We start from the raw sequence: 17,064 nt of genomic DNA on the forward strand, positions 1-17,064 counted from the left end.
AAAAACATATAAAATCATACCCATGATGGGGATAGCATGCATATTGTCAGAGCGTGAACACCACAAAACCAGGCTAGTTCTATTATCAAAACAAGAGACAGGTGAATGTCATGTCTTCAAGCCCATTATGCTGTGCAGGTGGGAATAAAAGGGACACAAATTTAAACCTTGAGTTCACTACATATAGATCTTGAATTTGATACATAGAATTGTTCAAAATCTTTCATTAGGGCTGTATTAGCTTTACTGCAATAAATCTACTTAATACAACTTTCGTGTTCCTGAATGCCTATTTAGGTCAGTTTTCAGTCTAACATTGGAAAGTGACTGACAACCAAACATCACCAGTTGACTAGTAAATATCTCCCAATCCTTCTCTTGACTGGCATGGGACTGGTACTGTGAAGATGTGAGTTTAGACAGAGGGCTACACCGGCAGGTTTAACCATGTCTCAAAAATCACTCCATCATGGTGCTCCCTGCCCCCACAGTCCAGTAATGGGCCTGTAAATGAAGAGGCAGAGGGTGGGGTGCACACAGAGAGAATCCAGTCCCTTGCCTGCATCCCCAGTTTCTGGTTATCGGGGCTTAGGTGACTCCGGCTGGTGCCACTTAATGCAGGTTGATTTCTAATAAAGCTCATGTCATCCATGATGCAATTGTGCAGGAGAGGGCTGGCCTCGCGTGTATCACCAAGATCTGGCTAGGCACTGAAGGAGGATGGGGTTCCCCTTTCCAACATGTGCCCATCTAGGGTCTGATTTATAGTTTGTTTGGATTTAGATGACACTTTTCATCCAAGTGTCCCATTCTGTGATCAGTTTTTTGGCTCACTAAGTTTAATTTCCTTTTGTTTCCTCTGTTTTGTGTCAGAAGTAGACTTAAAGGGGCAGCTTTCCTAAGATGCTTGAGAGAGGAAGGATAAGTTTGTGGAAATAGTGACTTACATTTATGAATATGCAATTTAATACCATTAAATGTATTAATTTTTTTTTTCTTGCAGAAAACTAACTGGAAGCTGCATGACTTAAGAAGCAGGGGCTTTTCCTGTTACGTTCTTCTAAGAAATGTACAAAGAGGCAAAGCAACAACACTATATTCTGTGACAGAAGTATTAATCTGAGAGAAAACAAGTCTAAATGCTGTGATACTCCAAACAAATGCTGTTATTTATATTCGGTGCCAGCCAAGCACTTGGAATTTTGGGGAGACTATTAATTGCAGAGCTATATGTTTTGTAGTGATAACATTCATTACATTGCAGCATTAGAGGAAAAATGCATACAGGTTTTAAAAAATAATATGGGACCAGCATGTTTTCCAAAGAAATGGGATTATCTACTGTTGATTTGGGGCCAACATCTGCCATTCTGAAAGGAAATGGAGATAAAGCTATGTAGGTGCCAGTTATGAAATGACAAATCAGATGTACAGACTTTTTTATAATAACTTGAATAAAAAGACCTCATAGGGAACGTTGCTTGGCATTTTTATTTTAAGAGATAAAGGAGAAATGACTGATAGAGAAAATGCCTGGCAGGGAGGCACATTTATCCCTGCTTCTTTGAAATTTCTTAACATAAATTATGACATACAGAAAAACTGTAAGAGTAATGCTCTCCATAATCAATTATATAAACCATATGATTCTTTTTCAAAGAAAGAGAAATGTTCAGAAACTGGAATTTCTTCTTCGCTGCAAACAGCCATGTATGCTGAAATTCAATTAAACAAGGATGGATCTCGAGTGACATTGAAGCCACTGAGGAGCCAGTCCTCGGTCGACAAACAAGGAAGTGAAAGTTCTGATGCCAGTTATGTTAAACAGAGCAATAGTATCTCAAAAAACATAGATACCTTGCATAATAACTTCATTTGGAATGACTGCACGAAGCCGATAAAGGTGTACAGCAATTGCACCAATGATTCCATAGCCTGTGCTTGTAACTACCTGGAACTACCGTCATGTGGGGGTAAAACTGGACAACTCCCTGATTCTTCTGATGCGTCAGTGGATAAGTTATTGTGTTTCAGAAAAGGAACCCCAAAACTCAGTGTGGCAGGCTCAGGCCACAGTTTCTCAAGTGGTAATTTTACTGGAAGGATGCCTTCAAAGCCTCTCCTGAGCCATTTTGAAAACTGCAATGCAAACAAAATTATGGAGGAAGATTTCTCCCGAAGCAAGAAGGAGCGTTCCACCTTACTAATAAGAAGATTTTGCAAAAATGATAAGGAGATTAAGAAATCGGTCTACACTGGAACCAGAGCGATTGTAAGGACTTTACCACTGGGGCACATTGGGACTGTTGCTTGGAATTGTGTTGCTCAGTGGAAAGTCCATACTGAGTTAAGGAACACTGGGATTATATCACAGCAGTTAAAAATGCTTCGAGTTTCAATAAACCAAGCATTAAATGATTACCTTCTGCAATCCATGTGGCATGGGGTAAGTGCTTTTTTAATAACTTTGTGAAACCCAATTTCTGAATATGGTGGCTGGGAGATGCAGAATTTAAATTTTAAATTGCCTGTTGTGGCAGTTATAATTTGATGATGTAGCCCAGTTAAAATAGGGAAATAACGTATTTCTTAACCAGTTTATTGGAAACCAAAGGAACACATCCTTAATTCTTAAAAATCTATTTATTATGCTATTTTACCAAAGTCTGCTTTTATCAAAATGTTTAACCTACTCCTGGGATAAAAATAATGTATAAAAGAATAATCTGGGGTTGTGTGTTCATTAGTGAGTTGGGTAGGTGCAGCATACTCCTAATTGCTTGAGACAGAGCAGAAGTAATCTGTGTGGAATGGATTTCTGGAGGATTTTTAGATGTGACAGTGTCTTGGACTTAATGACTACATTTATTTGAATATTACACTATAATTTAAAATGTTTTATCCATTTTTATTCAAACACATAATTTGAATCCTGATTCTTACTTCTTTTGATTATCTCTGGCCATAAAGTACTGTCAAAGCCTTAACGTTTCACCTTCTGTAGCTGATGCTTAAGGTAGGAGTTTACTGTAGTGCTTGAATTGTTGGGTTCCAATTAGCTAGAGATATTCCTTGACATGTGAGCGCACAGATCATTGGGATAGGTCAAATCCTTTTCTTTCCATTATATTATACAAAGAAACATTATTTAGTGCTGGGGAATAGCTGAACAATGTATACTATTGCTGGGAAATGAAATCGTTTTTTTCCTGACATTAGAAACAAAATTAGAGAACAAGAGTGTATCCTATCAAACATTTCTTTTATTAATATAAAGCATCCCCCTTCTTCAGTATGGGGCTCTCTAGCTACATTGGGAATTCAAGGTCCAGCATTCTAAATAGTTTCCTAACACATCTGGACAGTGTCAAGTTTGAGAAATTTGAATTAATGAAATTGGGTATGTTCTCTAGCCACAGCCATAATTCTAAAATAATGGCTGTAGTTATGCAGTTACTATCTCCCATGTGGTATCTGGTATATACTTGAAGTTGATGTAGTTGATACATTTTTGGAGTACTCTGATGATGCTCTTGTCATGGTCAGCAATTTTAACATCAGATTAGGTTCAAATGATGTAGTTCTATATACTGTATCTACTTTAACAATTACCTTCGATTGAAGGGTCTGTCTGGCCTCACCATTTTAAACATTGGAGGTAGTAGCCTTAGTGGATAGCAAGTAGTCCATACTTGTAATACAATGCATGTATTCTAAATGAGTCAGCTGAAGGTGGCTGTAGAAAGTACCTCTATTTGAGGGGATTTTGAGTTAGTACTGTTGATTATATTGTATTTTCAGAAAAGTAACATATGGAGATAGCTCTTTTAGGATAGTGGTTGGCTAAATTTATCTTATCCTTGGTGAGCAAACACTTCATCTAAATTTCTCAGTGAACTTGGTTAGAGGGATTTATGGGTCAGATAGAAAGGGAAAAGGACATTATTATTTAACACAGTTTTACTAGTGTGTACAACCAAATAGTACATAGTATGCTGGAGATACTAGAATTCTACTCCCAAATTAAGAGCAAAAGAACAATTCTGTGTTTAACAATGAATAATCCACTAACCATTCAATTTATTCTCACACATTCCCTGCCTGGTATAAAGTAGCACTGCATTTCCTAGATCTTGCTCATTGGCAGAATTTTGATTGAAAGGGACAAGAAAGCCTAAACACCTTCCCAGATATAATTAACAAACTAGTAGTTGTCATATTTATTCTTGGCTACCTTTCTCTTTGTAGGGAACAATAATGGCATTTTCCCAATCATTAGTCATAAATGCAGTGTGTAACAAATGCGAACACAATCTGCACAGCCATTCTATAACCCAATCACATTTTAACGTTTCTCCAATTATACTATCTACATCTGCAGCCTTGCCATTTTTCAGTATTGTCACAATTTTTATGACTTCATCATTTTCTGTCATTTTCCATCTTTTTTTTTCTTGGGCACTAGCATTTATAGCATTGGTTAAAATTCTACTTTTCAATATATTACTATAATTTCCATTACAAATCTCTGAAATTATTCCTTCAGTTCAGCTTCATCTCAGATCTTTTCATCACCTTTATTTTCAGTTTCATTTTAATTTGCTGGAGGTTCCTTCATCCATTTCCAAGACACTTTTTATTATTTAATTGTTCTGGATTTTCTTTGCCTCTTAATCTTAACTGTTCTCTGCTTTCTTTTGACCCATACTCTTTATAACTATTTTTTCACTATATGCATATTACGTAGTATTTTTTTCTGGTCTTCATTATTTGTGTCCTTTTTTCCTTCATCCACAGCCTTTTCATCATTCCCCCAAACATTTTTTCTTACTAGCATAACTTCACACACTTTTGTAGCACCCTGTAACATTTTTCATTCTGCTCCAAGCAGCTTTCCACAACTTTTTTTCTTATGTCCATTTTCAGTTCTTTCAGTTGGGAGATTAATCTATTTCCTAATATCAGACTTTATTTATTTCTTTATTTAGTCAGGTTTGTTATAGCTGCCCAACTCCGACAAACTCTGGGTGGCTTTTTCTTCCTGCAGTGATTTCTTTCACTTCATTACTTTTCTTGCACATCCATTTTGCCCAAGATCCATTCTTCAATTGGTCTGTCCCAGATTGTAATCCCTCATCGTGCTTATATCCTTCAGTCATTTTCTTTATCTTTCATCATGAAAAGCATCAGACTTTTAGATTAATAATCCTTCCTTTGTGGTGTGTGTATGAATAGGCTTATGTTTAAACCATGATTTCTAAACAGACCTTTTTATAAATAGACACTCACCAGACGCTTTTCTTATTTATTCTTTAGTCTCTGAATGGCCCAATCACTTTGCCTCTGCCATCTTATCTCATTCCCACCCATTAATTTCATCCATTGGAATAATTTTCCCTCTGATTGCATTCATATAAGTTGCCTAATTCTTCCCAAAAGTCACATCTGATTCTTCCATCGTCATGATTCAGTGGAATATAGCAAGCAATTATCACCAACCTATGGATTCCTATTTTCCTGTGCACCCATAAGAATGTAGATTATACCAATTCATATTTTCTGACACCTGTTTTAGCTCTTTCATTAATAATCAACCTAAACCTTCACTTACTTGCATGTGTTCATCAGTTCCTTTCCACAAGCTCAGACTCTTTTATATAATGAAGACACGTATTAACACACAGGTTAATTAATGCTATTTAACATTTACTCCTCTTACTTTCAAAGTTGCAGTCTTCCATATGGCATGGTCATCACCAGATGGCTTGTAGGTTTTGTTGTTGTTTATTCGTTCAGTCGCTTCGACTCTTCGTGACTTCATGGACCAGCCCACGCCAGAACTTCCTGTTGGTCGTCAACACCCCCAGCTCCCCCAAGGACGAGCCCATCACTTCTAGAATATCATTTATCCATCTTACCCTTGGTTGGCCCCTCTTCCTTTTGCCTTCCACTTTCCCTAGCATCAGCATCTTCTCCAGGGTGTCCCGTCTTCTCATTATGTGGCCAAAGTACTTCAGTTTTGCCTTTAATATCATTCCCTCAAGTGAGCAGTCTGGCTTTATTTCCTGGAGTATGGACTGGTTTGATCTTCTTGCAGTCAAGGGCACTCTCAGAATTTGGCTTGTAGGTATTCACCTTTATTTCCCATCATAGTTTTGGGCAATCAAGGCATTTATATAATGCTTTTTAGTAAGAAAGGGAAGGTGTAGATTAGGTTAACCACTTTAGTTTTTTCCATGCTGCCTATAGCATTCCCTGCCAATGGTAAGAACCATACTTATATTGGCATATTTTGGCTAGTATGCCACACTCATTGCTAAAGTCCAGTTTTACCTTAAGCATGTTCACACTATTCTATACAGGCTAAAGCTAAACCCCAGCTATTAGGAGATATATGCAATATATTCATGCATTTGTAAAATTATTTATTAATATAGGCAATTTGAACTGTTGCCTACAAAAATCAATATACTTAGATTACAATAGGTTACATTACATTACAGTGGTCAGATAAGAAAATATAAACATGTTATAGGGTTACAAGATGAATTTGGGGAATTAGCATCAGATCTGTACATTTCCTTGTTTCACTGATTTTAAGAGTTGCAACATGAGCTACTGACATCTGTTGTTTTGCACCTGAGATCCTTCTAACTCTGTAAAATGAATCTGCAAGAAAGATATTCTATAAGATTTGGGTGGATTATGTTCCCCTGTGCAGATCTGCACACATAGTAGTGTAGGAGCTGTAAATTTCCAGTTACAGCATTATCCTAGGTATGTTAAGTAACAACATTAAGAGAAAATGCCTTTTGATGATATACTGATTGCAGAAATTTATTTATTTATTAATCAGATTTATATAGCCACTCATCTCACAAGAAGTAACTCTGGGTGGTGTAAAATAATCAGAAAAAAATACATATATAAAAACAGGCATTTAAAAATATAAGAATCAACATTAAAAATAGAGATTGATTAAAACTAAAAGAATTCTTTGCTGAACTGTAGGAATTCAGTTTTCATGAGTATAATGGTTATAATGGTTACATGTTGTTGATGTACTAATGGTGACTATGTAGGTAAAATTAACAGTCTACTAAAAACCCAAAAAGCAGTTACAGTACAATGACCATACAAGAACAGCTTGTCACTTGTGGGCGAATATAGATAGATGTTCTGTAACAACTTATGTTAGGGATTATTATGTTTATAAACTTGCACAACAAAAGATGACCTTTTGGAATAATGTTAACAGCTTTTCAACCCTTCTCTGCAACTAAAAATTATGTGATTAAAATGCATCCATTTTAGAGTGACAGCTTTTCGTATATAATTCTGTCTATATTTATGCACTTTTGTCTACCTTTGGTAAAATTCTTTACAAATGCAATTTGGCCTAGTTTATTCTCATCTATTTTATTTCATTCTTATTGAAACATTCCTGTTCCACTGATCAAATAAAACTCATATTTAAGGAAAAATAGATTGGGAAGGCGGTGATTCATTGATTGACTATATGCCATCAAGTCCCTGTCGATTCTTAGTGACCACATAGATACATTTTCTCCATGATGATCTGCCCCTAACCTAGTCTTTCAGGTCTTTCAACAGTGCACTTTTAAGAACTGACACCTTTGGTCCCAAAATAACCTGACTCATGCACAGTGAGAACATGCAGAATTCAGATTTATTGAGAACCAGTGTACAGAACAAAAGAAAAGCTGCAATTGAAAACTTCATGCCTAAACTAGCAAATTAAAACTTTCTAGCACCCTGCTCCCCCCTCCTGTTACTTCCCCACCTAAGTTCTAATGGTCAGCCATACCAGGCACGAACATCTGTGATGTCTCTGGCAGTATGACCTTGACTCCCCCCATCCAGCCCAAACAACAAAGTTTCACACTCTTTTCATTCCCCCCCCCCATCCGGTTCTTGACACTTGTTGACTCATCATGGCAGATGAACACGATCAGACGATTCAGCAATCCTTTGATTGTGGAGTCTGACAGCACTCATCACCACTGTAATTCAGTCCATCCACCTTGGTGCTGGTCATCCTCTTTCCTTCTACCTTTCTTAGCATTAGAACCTTGTCTAGAGAGTTAGATATTTGCATATTGTTCTGAAATAGGATAATTTGAGCCTGGGCAGCTGTGCCTTGAGTGAGAACTCTGAGTTGATTTGTTTAATGATCCATTTGTTTGGTTTTTTGGCTGCCCATGAAATTCTCAGGAGTCTTCTCCAACACCAAAGTTAAAAGGCATCAACACTCTTCCTATCCTGCTTCTTCAAAGTCCAGGGAAGGAGGTGAGATAAAGTAAATTCAACCACTGGTTCTTAATTATATGTTCAAAATATGGACATGCAGTTCACTAGTCATTTTTATTGTTAATATAGAACTACAGAAAGAAAGAAAAAACAAAGCATATATTTTATAAATAAAAAATTAGTCAAACTAAATGAAATACAGTTATACTATGCTGCGCTAATTGCATGTTATAAGCCGCCCAGAGTCACTTGCTGAGATGGGCGGCTATAGAAATCAAGTAAATAAACAAATCTGTCTTTTGCTATAGAAATCAAATCAAATCAATCAATCGATCAACCTGTCTTTTCTTTACTAAGATAGCCAGTTCAAAGACTGAGAGTGTACACATTTTATCAAACCAACTTTTGGTATCTTGTGCACAAATGTGTTTCCAGGAATATATGATGATCTTTTTGGCAACCATGCAAGCACAGTAAATCCAAAATTCTTAATAAATAGACAGATTCCAAATGTGGAATATAATTTGGCTATTATATTCTATTTTATATTCTCTCTTATTTCATTTCTTATTTTGTTGTTTTAGTCTTAATTTTAAAAACTTTTATATAAAGATCTTAGTGTTTTAATATTATAACATTGGATTGGTACTACTAAATTCTAGGTATCTTTATTTCTCATAGATTTCACTATTACAATGAAATGGCTGTAATTCTTATTAATGTTACTTTATATTGGTCTATGACTGAAAAAGCTTTTGCCTAAGTAGCTGTAGGCATAGATAAAAATTTGGAATAAATGTGCACACATAAACCAAAATTATGCATATCAAATTCTAATAGGAAGTAATTAAATAGACATTAAATAGACATGCTTAAATCCCAGTCTTTTCAAAACAACTAAGCTAATACCTGTATTTTTCACACCCTGGACTGTCCAGAAAGCCCAGAATGCAATCATCTTAGGCTTGTGGTTTTGCCTGTTCATGCAAAGCCTGATGCTTCTCATGGTGTTTAAAACTTAAGGTTCTGTTAAGATAATATGGGCTTAGAAAAAAGAATATAATATAATGTATAAGCCATCCTTGTAAATTAGTCTCATTTAACTAGCCCACAAAATAACTTACTAGTTCACTTATCTATATTAATCATTTGATGTAGCCTACAATTAATCATTAGCCTAAAATATAGTGTGAGAAACACAATCTAATTTCATCTGTACCTTTTAGTTTCTAAAAACTCCCAGTCTAGTATTTTGGGGGTGAGTTTTAATTGTCATAGACAACTAATTAAAATCCTGTGATTATAAGTTTTAAGAGTGGAAAAGTAGTTTGGCTGTAACTATTATAGTATAGTAATATAAATAAAATTATATCGGAAGAGTGTAAACTGCTGTGCAAAAAAATCATTTCTGCTCCTAATGGAATGGATACACCATCTTGTGGTGAAACTGATAAATGCAGGTTTATTATGCTCTCAGATCATAGATATTTGATACTCTGATATGATAAAAGAGATAAATAAAAATAAAATTATTGTAAGCATAATTGCAGTATTAGATAAATTGTCCTGTAAATTCCTTTTTAATGTTTTGTTTTACAAATCCCCATTTTTTTTTAATTTGAGGACTTAAGTGCAAACAGGTTAGCAGCTCATTTATACTAAGGTATTCATAATTGTTTACATATTAAAAATAATGCTTACATGTTTTAGGCAAGAAGATAGATAAGATAAACCATCCAGATTCTGTGGTAAGGTAGAATGCAGAACTTTCCTAAGTAGGGCGATCTTGCATTCTCTGAAAGTTAGTTCAAACATTTGACTTGACACTTGAATGCAATGTGATTTGATATAATTATAAGCTGCCTTCTGTACAGATACACTCTCCTCTACTTTGTAGCCCCTGGTCTGGCTCCAAGGTCAGAAGCATCTGTTTCTATTTAAAGTAAACAGTGTCTTGTTTTCATCCAAACCAGCCTGGATCGGCAACCACCATGCTTTATGTTGTAGTGTAATCAAAATACTGTTTAAACCCATCTCTTTGTCCAGTTCATTTCAGACAGAAACAAATACTTCAATTTCCTTCTTGCAGCCAAAACAGTTTGGCATTGTGGTGTAATTAAGTATGAGTGCTCTATAAAGTGTTGGAAGTTTAGGCATTGTGCGTCTGGACTTTCTACACCTATAAACCCGTTGGCCACAAGAGCACTACATTTAGGGAGAGTTAGGAGCAGGACCCTACACTTTTATCTCCTTTCCTTGATTAGGAACATATATTTCGCATGTGTCTAAGATGCCTTTTATTGGACTTACAGCAATGAGTTCTATACAAGGCTATCTTTGGAGAAGACATGGAAGCTGCAACTTCTACAAAATGTGGCAGAGCGATTGCTGGTGAGACAACCCACCAGTGCAGAATAAGACCTGTATTAAAGGTAATGGGTGTCATTACAGGCACAACATTGGATAGTAAGGAGAGATCTTAACACAGTGTTTTTTCAAACTTGGAACTTTAAGATGTGTGGACTTCAACTCCCAGAATTCCCCAGCCAGCATTCTGGGGAATTCTGGGAGTGGTAAAGTCCACAAATCTTAAAGTTCCCAAGTTTGAAAAACACTGTCTTAGCACAAAACAAATCTATCATCCAGTCCAGTAAATTAAAAAAAGCTTGTGGATATTGTAAAGATGGAACAGTAATGAAACACCCATGGTAGAGGATTGGATTATAAAATTGACAAAGCTCGCAGAAATGACAAAACTGACCAGTTTGGCCAGGGGAAAAACAACTAAGAATTTTTAAAAAGACTAGAAGTCTTCTATGGACTTTTTTCTGAAAGAAGAAAAGACAGTACTGATGATTTGAGCATTTGACTTGCAAGATTGATATCAGCCTTGTGAGGTAGTCCAGACAAGATGCACAAATTACTGGCAGTACCTTTATTGTAAGGTTGCATTAATAGAATTTTGCAATTCTGGAAGAACCCCTCCCTTCCTTCACTTTTACTCTCCCGAAAACTAGGGAGGGTCCCTTCTGAGACACTTTCTCCACCCCCTCCCTTTCTCCTTCCCTTTATTTATTTTCTATCCTGCCTTTATTATTTTTATAAATAACTCAGGTATGTTTGCTGCCTTGAGTTAGGTATAACACACCTTCCTCCTCCTATTTTCCCCACAACAACAACCCTGTGAGGTGAATTGGTCTGAGAGAGAGTGACTGGCCCAAGGTCACCCAGCCAGCTTTCCTTTGGAGTCAGATTTCATTTATCAGACCAGTGTCTAAGCTGTGGCTCTTCCTCCTGTGTCTCTGTACCAAGATCATTCCCACATACCACTACAGAAGGGAGAAACTGGTTTGTAACCAAGGGGTGTGTGATAGAATGTGAGGGTGGACTTGGAAGATGGGAGGAAGAGATGCTGCCTAGGGAACGATAAAAGAGAAGGGAGTCCACAACAGAGTAACGGTCAGAGAAAGAAACTTAGGAAGGGCCCGCCCTAATTACTCAGGAGTTAAATAGGGAGGGTGGGAGATTTGTACTTTCAGACTTAGAAGATTCTGTTAATGTAGCCTTACAATAAAGTACAGTTAGCTCATCTCATTGTTTCCTGTCTGGTTTACTTGGGAGGGCTGACGGGGTGGCAGCAAAGGGGCTTCATTTTCCAGTTGCTGCTGTCTAGGCCGAGTTACCTCAGAACTGAAGTACCTCAGAAGAGGGGCTGGTTCTCTTCTGGGGAAGAAACGGTGAACCGAAGACGACCACACCGGAATGAAGTAGACCGGTTCTTTGTAATTCCTGTCTGTACAAGGGAAGGACCTATGATTGCCCACAAGTGCTCCAGACCGTTCCTCGCAAGGGGACTACAACACAGCGGTCCCTGGTGGGTTTAGAGCTCTGGGACAAGGAATAGCCATCTTTTTGCTGAGACCACGGTTGGCACCTTCAAAAGGACACTGGGTTCGCATATTACTTTTCTAATCACTTTCGGAAATTGCTTGTTAATTGCTTTTCAGCTCTTAGGAACCTTTGGATCGACACCAGGAGAGTTTTCTTCAATCTTTAGCAAAAGAAGTTTTAAATACAAATTTAAGGATTTTTTAAAAATTGTGGGAGGGGGAATAAAGAGCAAAAGGGTGATTAGAACTTTGATTCTGGGAAGTTACAAAAGGACTAAGGGTCCAGATGAATTTGAAATAAGATTTTGGAATTAGTATAAGAATCCTTCCTGTGGGAAAATGCTTTTGTTAAACATGGTAGAATGGGACTTTGAAGGCTGGATGCTAGAGGGAGCCAGTAGGAACTAAAGATTACAATTAAAGGAGAAGAACAATTACATTTGACTTACAGATACAGAATGGAGCGAAATATTTTAACATTGGACATACTGAAGGATATTTTTGAACAATGGAACCAAAAGTTAATTTTAAGAGTGTCTGCCTCTATAGACAGAATGTTGAAAAATGTTATGGAGGAGTAACAAGTTTTACCTGACAAGATTTAGACTGATTTGAAAGTGGATTTAAAAATGACACGCTACAAGAATGATAATGGAAAAAGATACTACACTGGACATACAAATGAAACCCGCTGATGTCTTAATAATTGAAATAATTAATAATTAAAACAAATAACAAACCAAGAGAGTGACCTGGATAATTTTCCTATACTGGATTTACAGAAGAGGCTTGTTAAAGCTTTGAAGAATTTTGTGAGAAGGGACAAAGAAAAAAATGAAAAGAAATTAAGTTTTAGTGTAATGATTGCCTATCCTAAAACACCATCAGACTCATGGACAGGTTCATAAAGATATCTGATTTATTAAAGATTAGTATGCAGGATCACAAAGCTGAGAATGGAAAAAGTGCTCCAAATGCAAACTAAAAAACCCTCGGTACAAATGAAATCCCTCTCCCCGTAGAATCTTCCCAGGCTCACAATCCCAGGTGCTCCTAACGGCTTCTGCTGGTCCGCGGGAAAAGTCCTTGAGCAGAGCACATAACCCAGACACATTCCATTGAAATGAACATAGATACAGAGCTTGGCACAAGGTTTCACAGCAGCTCCCTCCCAACAGAAACGCGCGTCAGCACCATGGCATGTGAAACGTTACGATGTACAGTGCACATTGAAACAGTGAACATGACATTTAGGACATTATTTGAAGGGACTAAAGATCAAGATTGTTAGAAGTAAAAGGAAGGAATATAAAGTTGATTTATTTGCTCAAGGTTAAAATAGACATGTTGTTATCTCTGGTAACCCTCAATGGACTTTTGCTGATCAGGACTGAAACAATGAGGTTTTTAAGGATTTGTTTATAGGTAAGAGATGGGATATGGGAGGAAGAGGTCATTTGTTGTATTTTAAGAGAAGGTGATAAATATAAAATTCTTTAAACTTGTGATAAAGGGGGAAGTCATTTCACTATATATTTCTTTTCTTTTTCTTTACTCTTATTTTTTCTTTTCTATTTTTTCTATTTTCTTTTTCTGCATCTTCTGTTTTAGTTTTTTTATTTAGTTTGTATTAGTTTTTTATCATTGTAGTTGTAATTTTTAATAAAATTACTATTTAAAAAAAGGGCTGGTTCAGCCCTCCTTTCCCTTTTTACAGTCACAGGCGAGAAGACAGACCTGAGAGTATTTGTGGAATAAACTCCCCCCCCCCAAAAAAAAATGTGCAGCCCACACTTTGTGGACATTCTGGAAACGAGTTAAATCCCCAAGTGATTGATTGAGGGCATCTATCTTGGGTTTTCATGGGATTTACTGCTGTGCTGTTGTTTTCTTTCTGTTTTTTCTTATGGTGCTGAGTCTTTCAGGACTGGAATATGTTAGTGTTTCTTAAACTTTTTGCTCTTGGGATCCCTTCCCACTTCAAAAAATTATGGAGGACCCCCAAAGAGCTTTTGTTTGTATGGATTGTATTTATCAATATTCATCATATTAAAAATTAAGATCGATGCATTTGTAGAATATTTATTTATTGAATCATGTAAAAGTAACTATGAAACTCATTAGATATTAATATAAATGTTTTTCATGAAAAAACCTAACAATGAGAAGAGTGACATTGTTCAAAGTTTTTACAAATATCTTCAATATTTAGCCAATGATTTTGATTTTGTGGGTGCCTGAGAGTGTCTTGGGGGACCCCCAGGGCCCTTGGACCACACTTTAAGAAATAGTGCGGTATGCCATAAGTGCAAATGAATAAATAAATATAAGAATGATACTGTTAGGACTGTCATCTCTGCCAGTTTCCTGGTTTTCTTTTACTTGACTCTCTCCAGTAATCAAATCAAACCAGTATTTCCAGCTTCTACTTGTCTATCACCACTATGCTTGGTAAATCTCTTCTTGCTATCTCACACTCCACTACATAGTGGAGCTTCTGCCCAGTTTCTTCTAGGGCTGAACATACTTTACAGTTGTAATCCTAATGTTTTCTTCAGCATGAGTTCAGTGCCATATGACTTCATGGATGCAACCATCTAGTTTACTTGGCACAAGTGTAGAAGTTATTGGCTATTGCCTTCTTCTGAGGGTTGTTTTATTGTCTTTTGCTAGTCTAGCCTAAAGCCCTGGAATTTGCTGGTGGTCTCCCATCCACAACCTGACCTATCTTAACTTTTCAAGATCAGCCAAAATTACCTAGGAGCTATTACATGCAGTCTTTTCATGACCACCTCTGCAACCTTTTGTTTTATTCTTTGCATGAACGCAAATCAACTAATGAAGAAGAAATTACAAGGCAGAAGCAGGGAACATGTGGCCTTCTTGATATTGGATTACATTTCCTATCCTCCCTAATTATTGATGATGCTGATGGGACTGAAAGAAAGACTCTGAAAAATGCCACTCCGTCCCATTTCTTTGTTAGGAAACCTGTGTCCTCCAAATCATGATGACCTATATAATTCCAGACATCTCACCCCTGAGCTATGCTGTCTTAGTCCTTGGGAAGCTACGGTTCTGGTTCTTTGGGTCTGCTCTGTTGAATAGTGGTTTTCCCTGCTAACAGAGAGATCCCTTCTGCATACCTATGCTTCTGAAATACGTACTTTTATTAGTATATAGTTTTTGTCAAGAGTGTAGAGAATTGGTAACGTGTAGTAGCTGCCAAGTGTCTGTTTTAAACTCTTATATTTCATGTTTAAGTAACAGAGGTTGGAACCCTAAAAGTAGTTCAGCATTTTAATAATCAAATCAGGATATTCCTGAATGCCTGGTTGCATACTGGTGAACTAAAAGATGTATGTAAGGTATAGTCAGATTTCATTTTTTCATAAGAATTTTTTTCAGGAATAATTGTTGAAAATATGTAATAATTTGACTACATACTTCTCCCTTAATTCTCGAGATGACATTTCTTGTTTTGCTCTCCTTTTTGCCTTTCATAAAGGGGGAACACAGAAGAAGAAATTATCAGAAGAAAAAAACTGAATATAACTGTGGCTAGCCAAAAGACAGAAGCAAAGCTTATTTGACACCCTGTAAATAAGTAAATACTTGTTCAAATAAACACTCTAAAAATTTTGTCCATATGTACTAGAAAAAAAGCTAATGGAGTTCAGCGAACCCTCAGATTAATATTTAAGAATTGCAATCTTGGCAGCTTCTAAAAATAAATTTGAAATAATGATATAGTAGTAATAGGGAATGAGCATACACTTTTTCCTTTGTTCCTGATGAATGTTTGAATGTTCTGCCACCTGTGCATCCATTTTGATTTTTTAAAATTAAAATTCAGCAAACAATTTCTGTATTTCAATTCCCGTGCTTTAAGAAAAGATTAGGTTTTTATTCTGTATCTTACATTGCTGAAACCAGACTTGTTGACCAGCAGGTGGAGACTGATTAAAACTTTCGCTCATCTGCTTTGCAGCTGAATTTATATACAGTAGTATTAGTATTTCCTTAAAATAAGAAGATGGAAATTATACTAGTGAAAATAAAACAGTTGTTGTTTAAACCTCTGTATATCCCCTCGCTGCACCACTGGTAACATTCTGTGGTTTAATACTTATTTACCCTGGTTTTTTTTTCCTATCCTCAGTTGCACAGTTGACAGATACTTAGTTTGACAGATACTTAATCTTTTAATTTCATTTAGTATTCAAAAATTCCCCTTTCTATTCTTGTGAATTTAGTGTTCAATGCTTTAATTTTTATTACTGTACATTTTAGATCTATACCATATACTTTTGGAGATAGGAAGAGCAGGAGAAGAAAAATCCATTCTATAACTTAGTATGTTCCTAATGTTTTTAGGCCAGTATTTTATTCATATATTGCAATATCTGTATACTATCTTTCTGTGCCAAGATACCTTCAAGGCAGTATACAGAAAAAAGGAAAAGATATAATGGTATAATAAAACTAAAATATATTTTAACGGAAGTCTTGGCAATAGCAGCCACAGCAATAAAACAATAACATGACTGAATTTGTAAACTGAATAAAACAGCCTAAAAGGCAGATTAAAAGATGTCAGCCCCACTAGGTAGACCAGACCAGGAAATCAACTCCACTGGAAGGCTAAAACTACTTTTATTCAGATTGGCTATAATAACAGAATCTTGCAAGTCTGATTGCGCTGTACCTCCCTCCACCCTTATACTCTAGTGAATCAGGAAAGCATCTGCCTGAGTCCTTCTGAATGTTATCTGGCAGCTTTGGGCTTAAAAAATGCATCAGCCTCTTTTGCCTCGGTAACGGATCCCGCATATCTCCACTGTGGTCCTTTCCTTACTCTCTACCAAAGGTGATCAGGCATAGCTCCTTGTTTTGGTGGTAT

General features: G+C 36.5%; 1 protein-coding gene across 5 annotated transcripts in view; it reads left to right on the forward strand.

Annotated features, from left to right (window-relative positions):
• Nucleotides 1-1,018: 1,018 nt before the first annotated feature.
• The window catches only part of PLCE1 (phospholipase C epsilon 1), a 156,965-nt gene continuing 140,919 nt past the window's right edge, over nt 1,019-17,064 (forward strand). For 2 of the 5 annotated variants that reach the window (XR_010068224.1, XR_010068225.1), the window contains exon 1: nt 1,019-2,446. Coding sequence is in view for 3 of the 5 variants with exons in the window: in XM_063307406.1 (XP_063163476.1) it covers nt 1,514-2,446 (933 nt within the window). In the remaining 2 variants the exon portion in view is untranslated. The remainder of the gene's footprint in view (nt 2,447-17,064) is intronic. The other 3 variants (XM_063307406.1, XM_063307407.1, XM_063307408.1) reach the window with 2 other exon arrangements.

This window comes from Candoia aspera, chromosome 6 (assembly GCF_035149785.1).
Source record: "Candoia aspera isolate rCanAsp1 chromosome 6, rCanAsp1.hap2, whole genome shotgun sequence".
Taxonomy (NCBI): Eukaryota; Metazoa; Chordata; class Lepidosauria; order Squamata; family Boidae; genus Candoia; species Candoia aspera.